The sequence below is a fragment of the Monodon monoceros genome, unplaced genomic scaffold (genome assembly GCF_005190385.1).
Source record: "Monodon monoceros isolate NGI ecotype Baffin Bay Population unplaced genomic scaffold, NGI_Narwhal_1 Super_Scaffold_12, whole genome shotgun sequence".
NCBI lineage: Eukaryota > Metazoa > Chordata > Mammalia > Artiodactyla > Monodontidae > Monodon > Monodon monoceros.
In genome coordinates, this window is record NW_021703768.1 from 161,923,127 (window position 1) to 161,939,485 (window position 16,359).

General features: G+C 54.3%; 1 protein-coding gene across 1 annotated transcript; it reads left to right on the forward strand.

Moving 5' to 3' along the window:
• Nucleotides 1–345: 345 nt before the first annotated feature.
• Nucleotides 346–14,862, forward strand: MARCH2 (membrane associated ring-CH-type finger 2). The gene is made up of 5 exons (XM_029216372.1): nucleotides 346–463; nucleotides 4,270–4,497; nucleotides 10,133–10,328; nucleotides 11,789–11,998; nucleotides 14,260–14,862. Exons 2-5 carry the CDS (start codon nucleotides 4,322–4,324, stop codon nucleotides 14,416–14,418), a joined length of 741 nt encoding a protein of 246 aa, XP_029072205.1. The 5' UTR covers nucleotides 346–463; nucleotides 4,270–4,321; the 3' UTR covers nucleotides 14,419–14,862.
• Nucleotides 14,863–16,359: the final 1,497 nt, after the last annotated feature.

Genomic DNA, 16,359 nt, shown 5'->3' on the forward strand with positions numbered 1-16,359 from the left:
ATCTCTTCCCTCTTGCGTCTCACTCCCTCCCGCCCTCCCTCGCGTTGAATTCTGTAATGGTTTTATTTATTAACTGGTCTTCTGCAGGTGGCGCCACGTGCCCCGCTCGTGCCCAGAGTCGGCATGGGGCGGGGCCAGGGATGGGGGCGGGGCATAGACTGGGGTGGAGCCAGGACGCAGCAGGGGCGGGGCCAGCAGCTGCGGCGCCGCCGGGCCTGTGCGGCCCAGGACGTCCCCGTCGCCTCTGGCCCCGCCTCCCAGGGCGGGACTTCTACGGCGATTGGCCAGTGTAGGCGAGAGGCGGTCGCCATTGGTTCGTGGCGCCGTCTGCTTGGCGGGCGGTGTCCCGACGCAGGTGCCGGCCGGAGCGGAGCTAGCGGCGCTGACGAGACCGGCCGGGCCGGGACCAGGGCCCGGGCAAGCGGAGGGGCCTGCGCGGCCGCCCGGCCCGGCCGCGGATCAGGTAGGCACGGGCGGGAGGATGGGGCCGGAGGGTGCCGATCCGCGGGCTGGCCCCGAGTTTGAGGCCCGAGCCCGGCCCCCAGGCGGGACGGCCGGGCTCGGACAGTCGGCCTCAGCCTTCCCAGGGACTAGGTGATCGCAATTTCCGTCTTTGCAGAAGGCAGGAGGTCCTCTGGGGGCCGGCACACAGTAGGTGCCTCTCTGAGCCTCGGTCTCCTCATCTGTGAAACCGGGTCATCCTAGTACCAACCTAATTGGGCTGTTGGGAGGAATCAGGAGGTGGCAAATGAGGAAAGCGCTCTGCACACAGTAGGCGGTCAGTAAATGACCAGTCACCTTCCCCAACCTCCTCCTCAGAGGGGCTCTGCCAGGAAAATAGTAAATATAATGACCCAGGCACTTGGTTAGCAGAGTGCCTTGCTGTTCGTGGGTGCTCAAAACGGGGTAGCCAGAATTTATAGGATTAGGTCATTTAGTCCTCTAGCGACAATATTAAGTGGAAGTACTAGAAACGTTCCCTGCTATACGGATGAGGAATCAAGGCTCAGAGAGGTCAAGCCTTTTGCTCAGGGCTACACAGCGAGTAATGATCAGAGCTGCGATTAGAGCCTGGCCTTCAGTGCAGGGCCATTCAAGTACTGAAGGGCATACAGGAGCCTCTCTGTGGTAAGTGAGGAGGAATGAATGCATTTCACAGGCTCCATGTTTATCCTAAAAAATAATAGCAGTGAGCATTTGTTGAGCGCTTACTGTGTGCCAGGCACTGGCTGTGCCTTGTTTCATCAAACCCTACCAACAGCTCTGTAAGCTGATGACGGTAATTATCATAAGAGCTAATATTTATCGACTTTCTCATATTTATGCATGTATGAGCTGGGTTTCACTGGGACCCCCATTATACAGAAGAGAAAACTGAGGCCCAGAGAGCAAGGCAGCTGGACTGAGATGACACTGTGGGGAGCTAGGGCCCTCTGACTCTTCTTCCCTTGGTTTCCTACCCTCAGAAAAAAGGAGTCTGGGTAGGTGTGGAAAGGTTGTGGTTCCCCAGCGCCACCCCAGACAAGCCTAGCCAAGGGCGAGCTTCGCTGGAGGAATTGAGCCTGGCTGCTCCTTCGCAGGAAGCCCTCAGCAGACACAGTCCACTAGCTTCATCAACTTATTTGACAAAGGAGAAAAATGAGGCCCAGAGAAGCCAAGTGTCTTGTTCCAGGACAGACAGCATTAGTAACAGAGTCAGGACTTAAAAGAACCCAGATTTCTTGAGTCCCAGACCCACTCACTGGACTAAGTTCAAATCCTGGCACTGTCCTGACTTAGCTGTGTGATCTTGGGCAAGAAGCTGCCCCTCTCTGAGCCTCAGTCTCCTCACCTGTCAGATGGGGGTAATTATTGGACTTACGTCATAGTTTTGTTGTGAAGGCTCAGTGAAATCCATCTCTCAAGCACTGGGCCAAGTTTGCTTGAGGCATTGGCTCACTCTGCCATCCCAGCAGCCCCAGAGCTGCAGCCACCCTATCCTTGCATCCAGCCTCGAGTTTGGCCTCTTGCAAGCCCAAGCCTCTGTGCTTTGCACAGATCTCTAGCCTCTAAATATTTCTGATTCCCATCATGGGTGCTGGCCGACCAGGGTCTGGGGGGCGGGGTCAAGAGACCTGGCTCTCCCAACCCTGCACTTACACAGAGGAGGAGCTGAAAAATTAATGCAGGAACTCTGTACTAGACATAGGGCCAGGTGCTGGAGACACTGATGAGTGGAAGACAGACGTGGTTAAACCAGTAGATGAAGAAATAAGAGCATTTCATGGGAATCCCCTGGCGGTCCAGTGGTTAGGACTCTGCTCTTTCACTGCTGAGGGTCCAGGTTCAATCCCTAGTCGGTGAGCTAAGATCCCACAAGCCGTGCGGCGCGACCAAAAAAGAAAAAAAGGGAAAGAAATAAGAGCATTTCAGGCCCGTAGGCAGAGAGCCTTCTGCGCTGTTCCTAAGGCCGCTGAGTCACTGGACCCCCTGGGTCTGGCCGTTGCCCGGTTCTTGAATGGATCGAGAGGGAGCCCACTGTGGCCGTATGCCTGAGCACTCTCTCCAGTAGCTGCTGACTCAGGAATAAAGGCGGCATTGGCCTCTCAAAAAAAAAAAGGAAAGAGCATTTCAGAGAGGGGTACATTCTGTAAGGGCAATAATGTGGACACCAATGGCACTTTGACCAGAGTGGTCAGGGAAGGCCTCTCTGGGGAGGTGACCTTTGAAGGGGACACTTATAACAACTGTTTGAGTTCAGTAAGCTTAGCACAGTACCCGGCTTGCAGTAGGTACTTAATAAACAGTAGCTGCTATTATTATTTTGGTGATTTGCAGGCCTTGCATTAGCAGATTTTACCAGTGTTTTTGTTTTTCCCCTGACAGTAAAAGAAATGATAGAATTTAATATACAGTAGCTGTGATGTTTCTTGTGATGCCCAATCACTTGCAGAAATGTGAAGGCCAATCCTTGGAGGGGCAAGAGGAGTGGATTCCCCTCTGCCTGCATTCCCTTGGGTAGCCCAGCGACTTCCCTGCTGGCCTCTGAGCTGGAAATTCTGGTTGCAGGCACTCGGAAGGGACAGCAGTGTACACAACATGGCAGGCCTGGCCACTGCCCTGAGGATGTTATCTCAGTCATGCGGCCTTCCTCCCAGCCTCCTCCTGCCTCTGGGCTGACACTTGCTTGTGTGGCCAACAGCAGCCCAACTATAGAGGCTCAGAAGGGCCTGCTGAGCCTGGAGGTCTTCTGGCTGAGCTGTTCAGAGACTGTTGATCTGGCAGCAGACTGTCCTGGTGCAAAAAGTTAGCCGGTGACTTACACTGCTTCCCTCCCACCCCTCTTTGGATCTCAGAGTTTGGCTGGCAAGGGTTGGTAAAAAACAATTGTGGGGGGACTTCAGCGAGTGTTTCAGGGGGTCTCTGGATCATAGTTCCTAGGGACAAACGGTGGAGTATAAGACAAGTTTGGGACAGAGATCCTTAGCTCCAGAGCACCTGTATTGGCTTCAAGAGGCCTCTGTTACTTTCATGAAATTCTCGAAACACACAAGACTCGCTGGCTGGTTCTGTGACGGAAGAAGAGCTTGCCAAGGGTTCCTTTTGTCAGGTCAGACCCTGGGGTGGGGGACAGAATCCTGCTGAAGTCTCCCACCCAGAGCAGACTCCAGATTGCTCCGGTGGCCTCTCCTTGGGGACAGAGGCATGGGTTAGAGCAGCTGCTCTGGTGGGTGGGGACAGAGACTGCCTGGGCCACTTCCTTGATAGCCTGAGTTATCAAGGAGTTCAGAGCCCCACAAGAGGCCGTCAACCAGGAGGGTCAAAGTGACTCACCATCCTGGTCTGCTGGGCCAAGTTTCTAGCTCAGTTCTGGCCCACTCGAAGGTGGGCATGAGCCCAGGCCCAGCAATCCAATCCATGGAGAACAGTCTCTACATGGTTGGCGGGCATGGTTCTGTTCCTGGAAAGCGCCAAACACAGGGCCTGCTGCACAGAAGGTGTTCAATCACTGTTAGGTGCTGTTATTATGTCTGGAAAGGTGATATTGGGGGTGACCTGCATGCTTTGCAGGCTGGGCCGGGCTGGCCTTTCTTAGGAGGGTCAGAGGTAATATAATCAAGCCCCTGAGATGTGCCAGGCCTGGGCTGAGCTGCATGTGTGACCTTATTGAATCCTCACAGCCCCCTCCAAAGCCCCATTGTACAGATTGGGCAACCGAGGCTCAGAGAGCTGGATTCAGTGTGTGGCTTGCTAACCTTGCCCTTAATCTTCCTGCCGGCCTCTCCCCAGGCTCCTGGGACCATGGGCCTCGGGCCCTGAGGACGCGGGGCTCCCTGTGGCCATGACGACGGGTGACTGCTGTCACCTCCCTGGCTCCCTGTGCGACTGCTCCGACAGCCCCGCCTTCTCCAAGGTCGTGGAGGCCACGGGCCTCGGGCCACCCCAGTATGTGGCACAGGTGACTTCAAGGGACGGCCGGCTCCTCTCAACTGTCATCCGGGCCTTGGACACACCGAGGTTAGTGGTGGCCAAGCAGGGATCTTTGCCTTCACTCACTTCGCTCTCGGGCCCAAGGGGTTTCCTCCCAGCCCTGCCTGGGGTCAGAAATCCAACTGCGGGAATTCCCTGGTGGTCCAGTGGTTAGGGCTTGGTGCTTTCATTGCCGGGGCCTGGGTTCGATCTCTGGTCGGGGAACTAAGATCCCACTAGCCGCGGGCCAGAAAAAAAACAAAAAAGAAATCCAGCCACCTAGAGGGGCCAGGTGGGCAAATAAACCAGTAATCACCACGTGGAAACTGGCTAGCCAGGTCTGATTCTTCACGAAAAGCAGAAACTCCAGATTACTGGGTAAAATCTGAAGGTCCGATGTTGGTGAGTAGCTCACGTCTTGGGGAGGCTGCTTGAGGAAATGGCTGGCTGTGGACTCAGGGTGCCTGGGCTCAGGTCCTGAGTAGAAGCCTCTCTCCCTGTACAACCTGGGAAAAGTTGCTTCACCCCCGTATCTTTAAACTGGGGACACCTTCCTCACTGGGTTGTTTTGAGAGTACGTGGCCGTGGTCCACATAAAGTGCCCGCAAGGGGCTTTGCCACCTCATAAGCATTTGATAAATGTATTTAAACCTCAGTGCCAGCCTTCCAGACCCACGTGTGAGCTGAGTCTGCCTGGTTCATCAACTTGTCACCAGTTCCAAGGAAAAGAGATTTAAGGAAACCCCACACAAATTTAAATCCACTTTAACTCATTAAGATTTAATCTGGCCACCAGTTTTTCAAGTTTAATGTATTTTCATGATGTTTACTTGAGACAATTTAATTCATAAGCTTTTCTTTCCAATTTTTTTTTATTGTTACGATATAACACAATTTAGCTTCTTGGCCATTTTATTTTTATTTTTTTTTAATTAATTTATTTTATTTATTTATCTTTGGCTGTGTTGGGTCTTCGTTGCTGCACGCGGGCTTTCTCTAGTTGTGGCGAGCAGGGGCTACTCTTCGTTGCGGTGTGCGGGCTTCTCATTGTGGTGGCTTCTCTTGTTGCAGAGCATGGACTCTAGGTGCGCAGCTTCAGTAGCTGTGGCATGCAGACTCAGTAGTCGTGGCTCATGGGCTCTAGAGTGCAGGCTCAGTAGTTGTGGCGCACGGGCTTAGTTGCTCCGTGGCATGTGGGTTCTTCCCGGACCAGGGCTCGAACCCGTGTGCCCTGCGTTGGCAGGCGGATTCTTAACCACTGCGCCACCAGGGAAGCTCTCTTGGCCATTTTAAAGTGTACAGTTCAGTGGCTTTAAGTACATTCACAGTGTTGTGCAACCATCACCACCATTCAACCCCATAAATGTTTTGATCTTGCAAAACTGAAACTCTGTCCTCATTAGACACTCATTTCCCAGCCCCTGGCCCCCACCGTCTACTTTCTGTCTCTGTGGATTTGACTCCTGTAGGGACCCCCTGTGAGTGGAATCAGACAGTATTTGTCCTTTTGTGATGGCTTCTTTCACTGAGCATCATGTCTTCAGGGTTCATCTGTGTTGTAGCAGGTGTCAGAGTCAATTCATAAGCTTTTCATTCAAAACATAAAAAGAAGCAGATGGAAGCCTTGCAGTGCTTTGGAGGGAGCCCACTGCCAGTCACCCTGTAAGTCTTTGCCTGGCATCACTTCTTTCTGGAAGCCTTGCCTAAGCCCAGATGAGATTGGAGTTCTCCTTCTGGGCTTCCTCCAGGGTCTTGGTTTTTATGTCTGCATCTCCATCAGACCCCCTGAAGTCAGGACAGGGTCTGTGCTTCTTGAGCCAGGCTGGGAGCAAGGGGACCCTTGGTGGGCCCAGGGGCCTCCTAGCCAGAGCTGCCGGGGTGGGGGGCAGGGAGGAAGTCTCCCTCCATGGGGTTCCTGGGGGCCAGTGAGAGTTGACGTCACCTTGCCCCACCCTCCCTTTTTACACCCGGGGAAACCGAGTCCCAGAGGGAGCTGGACCCCTGCCAGTGTCACTGAGCAGAGCTGAGGCTTGAACCTAGGGCTCCCCCTTGGGTGTGGGGGGAAGGAGGAGAAGCCTGTTCGGTCCCATCAGCCTCCCCTGCAGCCCTCAGAGACCCAGGCAAGCAGCGGTACCAGAGTGGCCCCTCCGCGGGCAGCTGGTGGTCAGGACAGCTCTGCCCACTGAGACCAACCGCAGGGCCCTCCCGATCTACCCCTCTGCCATTTTTTATTTTTTTGGCTGGATTGTATGGTAGTGCTATTTTTTTTTTAATTTTTAAATTTTTTATATAATTTTTAAAGGTTACAGTCCATTTACAGTTATTACAAAATATTGGCTCTATTCCCGGTGCTGTACAAGACATCCCTGTAACCTATCTTACACCCAATAGTTCGTACCTCCCGCTTCCCGACCCTCACGTTGCCCTTCTCCTCCCTCTCCCCTCTGGTAACCACTAGTTTGTTCTCTATATCTCTGAGTCTGCTTTGTGTGTTGTTATACTCACTAGTTTCTTGTATTTTTTAGATTCCACACATAAGCATATAGTAATTGTCTTTCTCTGTCTGACTCATTTCACTCAGCATAACACCCTCCAAGTCCATCCATGTTGCTGCAAATGGCAAAATTTCGTTCTTTTTGACGGCTGTCTCTTCTGCCTTTTTGTTTTGTTTTGTTTTGGGGTTGCACCGTGAGGCATGTGGGATCTTAGTTCCCCAGCCAGGGATCGAACCCGTACTCCCTGCAGTGGAAGCACGGAGTCTTAACCACTGGACCGCCAGGGAAGTCCCCCTCTGCCTTTTTTTTTTTTTCTTGCGATACGGGAGCCTCTCACTGTTGTGGCTTCTCCCGTTGCGGAGCACAGGCTCCGGATGCGCAGGCTCAGTGGCCATGGCTCACGGGCCCAGCTGCTCCGCGGCATGTGGGATCTTCCCAGACCGGGACACGAGCCCGTGTCCCCTGCATCGGCAGGCGGACTCTCAACCACTGCGCCACCAGGGAAGCCCCCCAACTCAATCCCAACTTGCCCAGACTGAAGGCCAGGGCAGAACAACCCTTCCCAGAGAGAGGGCTGCTGTTTTCCCAAAGGGTTGTCATCATCCAGGGACGGGGCCCTCTTTACAGCCCCCTGGCCGATCTCCCCAGGAGGAAATGAGGATCCTCCACTGCCACTGCTGGGAGGTGCTGGGATCGGCAGAGGCCACACAAGCAGGTCACTGTCCCCCTCCTTCTCTTCACTCACCCTGTAACTTCTCCTCCCAGCCATGTGCCATCTGGGAGCAGCAAGGGTGGAGCTGAAAGATACTGTCCCCAGCACCTGGCTGGTTCCATGACCATAAAATCAAGCCTTCCATTTAACTTCAGAGGAGACCCTGATTCCTGGGGGCGCATGGCACCCCAAGTGGGGCAGAAAGTTCTGGACCCTGAAACCTTCAGAGGACAAAGAGGAAGGCCCAGGAGGTATCTCCAGGGCCCAGGACAATCCACAAAGGCTCAGGCTTGAGGGCCAGCATCTGGGGCCCCTCTGGCCTCTGTGAGGCCTCCGTTCTCTCCGCCCCCTGGTCTGTGAGCCAGGCTCTCCTGGAAGCTGCCCTGAGCATTTCCACACCCCCCAGCCCTTCCACCTGGCCTCCTCCCGCTGCCCGATTCCCCATGGCTTCCGTTTCCATCTCCCTTCTGCCCACGGAGCACGCTCTGGGCAGCCCCACTGGGATCTGTGGATGTCTCACCCGCTCCCCCGTCCCATTTCCTCCTCAGCTGTATCATTTGCATGATTTTCCTGCCAGAATTTCGGGAGTAAAGCCCATTTCTCTTGCCCTACTATTGGTGGCAGACAGCCTAGTGGCTCAGAGTATACAGGCCCTGGAGTGACTTCCTGGGTTCCAATCCCAGCTGTGCCCGACGACTGGCTGTGTTACTTCTGCACAAACAGGTTAACCCCAGGGCTTCCCTGGTGGCGCAGTGGTTGAGAGTCCGCCTGCCGATGCAGGGGACACGGGTTCGTGCCCTGGTCTGGGAAGATCCCACATGCCATGGAGCGGCTGGGCCCGTGAGCCATGGCCGCTGAGCCTGCACGTCCGGAGCCTGTGCTCCGCAATGGGAGAGGCCACGACAGTGAGAGGCCCACATACCGAAAAAAAAAAAACCCAAAAAAACCCAAAAAAACCAAAAACAAAAAACAGGTTAACCCCTCGATGCCTCAGTTTCCCTGTCTGTAAAAAGGGGCAAAAAGAGCACCTTCCTCCCAGGCTCCCTGTGAGAATGAGAAAAATTAACCCAGATGTTGCCCTCCAAATTGTGCATGGGACCTCATCAGTGCTCAATCATAAATCAGTGTGTGCTTTGTTTTCTTGTGTTTTGTTTTCTCTGAACTTGCACCTCTGAAGTAGGGTTCTTCAGGGACAAACCCCAAAACCGACGTGGCTCTCCCTCAAGGTCCTCGTCACTTCCACTTCCCGGCTTGGTTTCCGGAGCAAGGATCCCTTTCCTGTTCACTTGATGTGTGTGGGGAGTGTGGGAGCAGAGGGGAACCGGGCATACCCTTTTGACCTTGGAGGAAAAAGTAGCAGCCCAGGCACAGGATTGAGGACCAGAAAGCAGACCTGAGGGGTCAGCTCAGCTCTTGGGTTTCAAAGCAGCCAGGCCCCGTCCCACAGCAGGAGACACTGAGAAAAGGATAGAAAGTTTCTGAGGGGAAACTGGCGTTATCTGGAAAACAGCTCTCCTGCTCCGCCTCCTCCGTGTGTTCCCCCAGTCCTCTCTCTGGGCAGAAATGTCTGGAAAACAATGACTCATGTGCTGGACAGCCGCTGGGGCCACCAAGGCCACGCCCCTGGCCTCCTGAGCTGCCCCAGGAAGGACCCAGCATCCCCAGAGACCAAGCTGGGGCCGAGACTTCCCTGAAGCAGCTTCCTGCAGACGCTTTTTATGTCTGTTTTCCGAGCCTCACTAGAGCAGAAGAGCCAGGGAGCTCTTCTCCCTGGACGCACAGGTTTCTTAGGTAGCATGGCCTTCAGGTGCGGCTGGATCCAGAGCTTCTGATGGTGTCCTTGAGACTCTGCTTCTCCTTATCTCTTGGCTCCACCTTCCTCTGTTTCCCTCTGTTTTGGCATCATTTACAGACTCCATGTGGGGACCAGGCTGCTGCCAGCAGCTCCAGACTTACATCAGCCATGCTGCCTGTAGTTCTGGAGTTTAGGGAAAAAAAAAAAAAAAAAGAATTTCAGGAATCAATTCCCAGTGGCTCTGATTGCATCACACATGCTGTTCCCTGAATCGGCCCCTGTGACCAGGGACGTATGGTGTTTTGATTGGTCAGGCCTGAGGTCATTAGGGGTGTCGTCTTGAGGACCAAGAGTTGAGAGTGGATTGGTTGCCCAGCACAATCAGGGTGGCATTGTAGGAGAAGGAGGAGTGGACGCTGGGCAGGCAGGTACAAGTGATGCTCACCCTGGGCCGAAAAAGGTGCCATGGGAATCTTGGGGAGGGAGCACATCACTCCATCTGTGGGAGTCTGTGAAGGCTTCCCAAGGGAAAGGATATTTGGAGCCGGGCATTGAAGGATGAGTAGGAGTTTGCCAAGTAGCAGCATATAGGGGCGATGCTGAGCTTGTGATCCAGTGCATGTGAAGTAGGCATAGGCAGGAAACTTGATCGTTACTCATGTGTCCCATCTCTGTGTCTAGCGATGGTCCATTCTGCAGGATCTGCCATGAGGGAGCAAATGGGGAGAGCTTGCTGTCTCCATGTGGTTGCACCGGCACGCTGGGCGCCGTGCACAAGAGCTGTCTGGAGAGATGGCTTTCCTCATCCAATACCAGCTACTGTGAGCTGTGCCACACGGAGTTTGCAGTGGAGAAGAGGCCCCGGCCCCTCACAGAGGTATGCTTGGGAGCCTGAGGTTGGAGTGGGCAGAGGGGAAGAAGGTAGGCGTGGGGGAGGAGGGAATTGCCCTGGAGGATCCTGGGGGGCTGGGGAAGCAGCTTCTCTATAGGGAGGAACCTCTCTCCTGTCCCCGGGGTCAGTTCTGCTGATGGGGAACCGGGGCTGAGCTTCCAGACCTGACGGACCCTGTGCCTCCTCCCTGTTTTGGTCACTTCAGGTGACCCTAAGGCTTAGACCTGAGGAATGAGAAGGGAGTACCTAACCTGAGGAAGGGCCGTCCTGGCGGAGGGCACAGCAAGTGCAAAGGCTCTGAGGCCAGGAGAAGCTTGGTGTTTTTGACAAAGCCCACGTGGCTGGAGTGGAGCTAGTTAAAGGAGGAGGAGAGTGGCCCAGAAGGAGGGGTAGTGGCCTCGCCGGGGGGCTTTGTGGGCGAAGCCTGGGAGCTTAGACTGTAGCCTGAGTGTGATGGGTGGGGGTTGAGATGGGATATTCCCAGGCATGACGGGAGCCACATGGCTTTCCAGAGCATTGCTGGTTGCCCGGGTGCCCTCCAGGCTCCTCTCTGCCCAGCTTGGCTTGGTGTGGGGCAGCTGAGAGCTGCAGGGGGATGTCACTGTGCCGAGGTGTGGGCTCCTGGAAATGCCCCTGGCCCACCCGGGACATTGGGCTCTTAGGAGAACAGTTGGAGGGAGAGCCAGCCTGCCTGCACTGCTCCCCCCCCGACGCTCCCACCCCAGTGCCTTTGCACATGCTCTTTCTGCAGCCTCGAGCGCTGTCCCCCCCATTCTTCACCAGGCCCCTTCTGCTCATTTGGTCCTCTGTGGTGTCACCTCCTCGGCATAGCCTTCCCCATCTGGATCATTCACCCTGTTTCATGCCTCCCCCGACTAGCATGGGAGCTATGGGCAGGGACTTTTTCCTGCCATCAACTGTGGCAGGCAGTGTAGCATAGAGGCCAAGACGCACAGGTCCTGGGACAAGACTTCCTGGGCTCCAGTCCTGGCTTTGTGGATGACTAGCCATATGAGTTTGCACAAATGGGTCAGCCTCTCTGTGCCCTCAGTTTCCCCCATCTATAAAACAAGGTCATGGGACTTCCCTGGCGGTCCAGTGGTTAAGACTCCGTGCTTCCACTGCAGGGGGCATGCGTCTGATCCCCTGCACGGCCAAAAAAACCAAAGAACCAAAAAACAAAAAACAGGGGCAGAAGTGCCCCGCACCTATCCGGGCCTGGCCTGTCATCGTCATCATCGTCTCCATAAATATTTGAAAGAAGGAACGAACACAGGGAGGTGCCAGGCGGGAGGCTGGTCCTGCAGGGCCCAGTGATGAAGATGGACGTCAGCAGAGGGGGCGGAGGGCCTGGCGGTCCCGCACCCCATCCCCCCGCAGAGGCTCGAGGGAGGGCGGTGCATGACGGTCTCTCTCAGCGGCTCCCCCTCCCTTCTTCCCCGCAGTGGCTGAAGGACCCAGGGCCTCGGACAGAGAAGAGGACACTGTGCTGCGACATGGTGTGCTTCCTGTTCATCACGCCTCTGGCCGCGATCTCAGGCTGGCTGTGCCTGCGTGGGGCCCAGGACCACCTCAGGCTCCATAGCCGGCTGGAGGCGGTGGGGCTCATCGCCCTCACCATCGCCCTCTTTACCATCTACGTCCTCTGGACGCTGGTGAGTGGCTGCCCGCCAGAGAGCAGGCATCTGCGAGCAGTCAGGCCCGGGGTTTGGTCAGTGGCTTGGAGGGGGTGGGGGGCGCCCTGCCTGCCTCGGTTTGTGGCTGGCCCTCGGGTGGAAGCAATTCCCAGCATCTCCTGGAGCTCCAGATTCCAAGTTGGTCCAAGGTCCAGGGAGCCAGGCGTGAACCTTCTGCCCCAAGGATACAAGGGCACGTGATCACCTCTGCTGAGTGCAGGCCCCGCCAGCCACGAGCTCCACCAAGACTGTACTGGCGGTGGAGGGGGGGTGAGGGGGTGGTGGGGGGAGAGGCAGAGGGACACCAAAAGGCTGCGGAAGAAAGAGCAGGAGAAAGAGAGACAGAGAGAGAGGACCATCAAGAGACAGAGAAGGGACTTCCCTGGCAGTCCAGTGGTTAAGACTCCACGCTTGCACTGCAGGGGGCGTGGGTTGATCCATAGTCCAGGAACTAAGATCGATCGCCCCACACGGGGGTGGGGTGGGTGCTGAGAGAGAAAATGACTGGGGTTAAGAGAGAGGGAGTGTAGTGGGGTGTTGTCCCCGGCTTCTGGCAGGCATGAGAACCCTCACTCAGAGAGGAAAGGTCCCCAGAGTCTGGCCCCTCAGACAGAACCACTGGCCTCCAGCTGTGGGGCACTCCCTCCTCAAGAATTGTTTCCCAGCACATCCACCAAGCAGGTTTTTTTTTTTTTTTTTTGTGGTAGCGGGCCTCTCACTGTTGTGGCCTCTCCTGTTGCGGAGCACAGGCTCCGGACGTGCAGGCTCAGCAGCCATGGCTCACGGGCCCAGCCGCTCCGCGGCATGCGGGATCCTCCCAGACCGGGGCACGAACCCGTGTCCCCTGCATCGGCAGGCGGACTCTCAACCACTGCGCCACCAGGGAAGCCCCAAGCAGGTTTTTTAATACAAGTAGGATGAAATCATAGGTCCTGCTTTGCAGTCTGCTTGTTTTCACTTTGCTAATGTCCTTTAAAAAAAAAAAAGGCAGCCACCCAACAATCCTTGATTGTATGGGCATGCTGTATTTTTTTAACTAATCCCTTTTGATGGATGCTGGGATCATTTCCAATTTTTTTTTTTTGTTGGTTTGTTTTTTTGTTTCCCTTTTTTTTTGCCATTATAAACTGTGCTATGGGTGCCACCTGTGCAAATGTTTCTTGGAACTGGCTTGGTTAAAGAGTATGAACCATTGACATTTATTGGAAAAAAATGTTTTTTTTTTAATAGATTTGACTCATTAGAGCAGTTTGAGGTTAAACAGCAAAATGAAGCAGAAAGTAGAGTTCTCCAAAATCCTCCCCCACACCTACAGAGCCTCCTCCACGATCAGCAGGGCACCAGAGCAGTGCATTTATCGCAGTTGATGAACCAACACTGACACATCATCACCCCCAGCCCATAGTTTACATTAGGGGTTCACTCTTGGTGTTGAACAATTTGTGGGTTTAGACAAATGTATAATGACATGTATCCACCATTAGAGTGTCATACAGAGTATTTTCACTGCCCTAAAACCCCTCTGTGATCCTCCGGTTCATCTCTCCCTCCCCCAAGCCCTGCTAACCACTGCTTCTCTTACTGTCTCCATAGTTTTGCCTTTTCCAGAATGTCCTATAGTTGGAATCATGCATTCTATAGCCTTTTCAGTGAAAGCACCAAGTCCTAACCACTGGACCGCCAGGGAATTCCCTGTAGCCTTTTCAGATCTGCTTCTTTCCCTTAGTCATATGCATTTAAGGTTCCTCCATGTCTTTTCATGACTTGATAGCTCATTTCTTTTTGGTGCCAAATAACATTCCATCGTCTGGATGTCCCACCGTTTATTTATCCACTTACCCACTGAAGGACATCTTAGTTGCTTCCACATTTTGGCAGTTATGATCCATTGACGTTTGGCCCCTTCCAAGAGGCTTTATCATTTCACTGCCACCCTCTGAGAGACAGAAGGGGATGCCCCCCTTCCACACACACACACACACACACACACACACACACACAGACCCTCTCACCTTTGCAGGGCCCTCAGTGCTAGTGGGGAGGTTCCCCAGGTGAGGGAATGGGTGTGTGTGCACTGTCTGTGTGAGAAATGCCCAGATGCTGCCCCTGCTTCTGCAAGCAGGAGCCTGGTCCTGGTTAGGTCGAGGCAGATGCCTCAGGGGCCCACTTTTCCTCTCTCGGGGGTAGAGGCTGTATGGCCAGAGGCTGGCCCTCCCAGTCATCTCCACCCTGCCCTGCAGGTCTCATTCCGCTACCATTGCCAGCTGTACTCCGAGTGGAGAAGGACCAACCAGAAAGTACGCCTGAAGATCCGGGCCACCGATGGCCCCGAAGGCACTCAGCACTCCCCTCTGGCAGCTGGGCTCCTGAAGAAGGTGGCAGAGGAGACGCCTGTGTGAAGGCCGGGCTGGCAGGGCCAGAGGCAGCTGGCGATGCCCTGGTGTTTGGACGCTTCCGCACGGCTGGAATGCTTCTTAGGCCAAGAGATGCCAAAGTGGAGCTGATTCCGTGATTCCCGTGTGAAGCTATTCTCAGATCGTTTTGCACACTCTTACACACGAGGAGAACAGACGGACGTGGTCCCGAGCTTCGGATGGAGCAGGCACCCTGATCTCATTCTGAGGTCTACCTGGCCCCTCCTGGGCCAGCAGCCATGGCCAGAGGCGAGTCGCGGGCACCCATCGAGCTGGGAGGTTCCGCAAGCTTCTTGCACTTTTCTGCACCTGGCAGGCTCACATTCCCGGCACCCTCAACTTTATAAAGTTGCACCGTGTTTCAAAACCCACCCCCCTACCCCACCCCACCCCCAATGAATAAAAGGAGCCCTTGCTGGTCAAAACGGACCTGTCAGTCACGTTTCTGAGGCCTCAAAGTGAGGGCATGGGGACCAAGGGGAGTCAGGACCACACAGAGCTAACAGCAGCAACAACCAATGCTCTCGGCTGGTTTGAGGGATCACAGGGCTAGAAGCAAAGTGCGAGTTTTCAAGTGAAGAGCAGGTAGCAGGGCTATGTATTAAATGATTTAAAATAAATATACATAAGAATAGTGTCTACTTCCTGTGTGTCTCCCGTGGGTCAGATACCCCGCTGGGCCCTTACTCACTAACAAGTAATGTCCACACTTACCGAGGGTCACCCTGAACAGGGCCCAGTACTTTTTTTTTTTTTTGGCCACATCATGCAGCATGTGAGGTCTTAACTCCTCAACCAGGGATCGAACTCTCGCCCCCTGCATTGGAAGCACAGAGTCTTAACCACTGGACCGCCAGGGAAGTCCTGAGTTGTAGTTTGGTGCTAGGCTGACTTTCATGACCCTTAACCCTAGCAGAGAGAGAGCAAGTCTTAGACTCAGATCCTTTGGCAGAGCGTATGACTGAATTTACACTTTAATAGCATCATTCTCTTATTTATTTTTTACAATAAGCTATTTATAGTAGGGTTTCAATGTGGGCTGTGAGGTAAAGCAACATTTTAACATCCTTTTTTTCTTTGACTGCACTGGGGGGCTTGCAGGATCTTAGTTCCCCAACTAGGGATCGAACCCAGGCCTTGGCAGTGAGAGGGCAGAGTCCTAACCACCAGACCGTCAGCGAATTCCCAAAACATCCTTCTTTTAAAGAAAATAAAGTGTCAGTTACAGGAAAGAGTGAAGGAATTAATAGTGCAGGCAATGGCTAAACCCAGGAATCTGGGCAGTGTTGGATTAAATCAACCAGCCTATAGAGGAGCACAGCCTAGTAGAAAGTTTGTCTCCTCAGCCTGGGCTTGGCTTGTGGCTCATCTCCAGTCACACCCACTGCCGGAGAAGGGATCAGAGAAAAGGTGGCTTCTTGTCCCCGCTGCTTTGTATTCGGCCTCCTCTCCATGATTCTGACAGACTGCTGTGGCCTCTTCTGCTATTTCTGAGCCCTGTTGGGCGAGGGAATTCAGAGATTCATGAGGCTTCTTCTGGTCCAGGGGCCCCTCTGGTCTAGAGAGATCTAAGGGGGAGGGGGGAACTTCCCTGGCTGTCCAGGCCCAAAAAAAAAAAGAGAGAGAGAGAGAGAGAGAGAGAGAGAGAGAGAGGTCTAACAGGGAGGAAAGGAAACTGAGATTCCAGTGGGACCATGTGAAGAGGGTTGGTGTGCACAGGGGATTTTAGTAGATCAGAGATTTCCGGGGGGAGGGGGCGGGGTGGGTGGGTGGAGATGAGAGGAGGGGCTTGCAGATGGGCAAGAGAAAGGAGTTCTGAGACAGGTGAGTCTGGGAAGTTCTTGGGAATGGGAGCTGGAAAGAGAGGGTGGGGCCTATCCTCTGCCTTAGCCTGGGCTATTGGACTTATTCTCTGGGCCTGGAGTT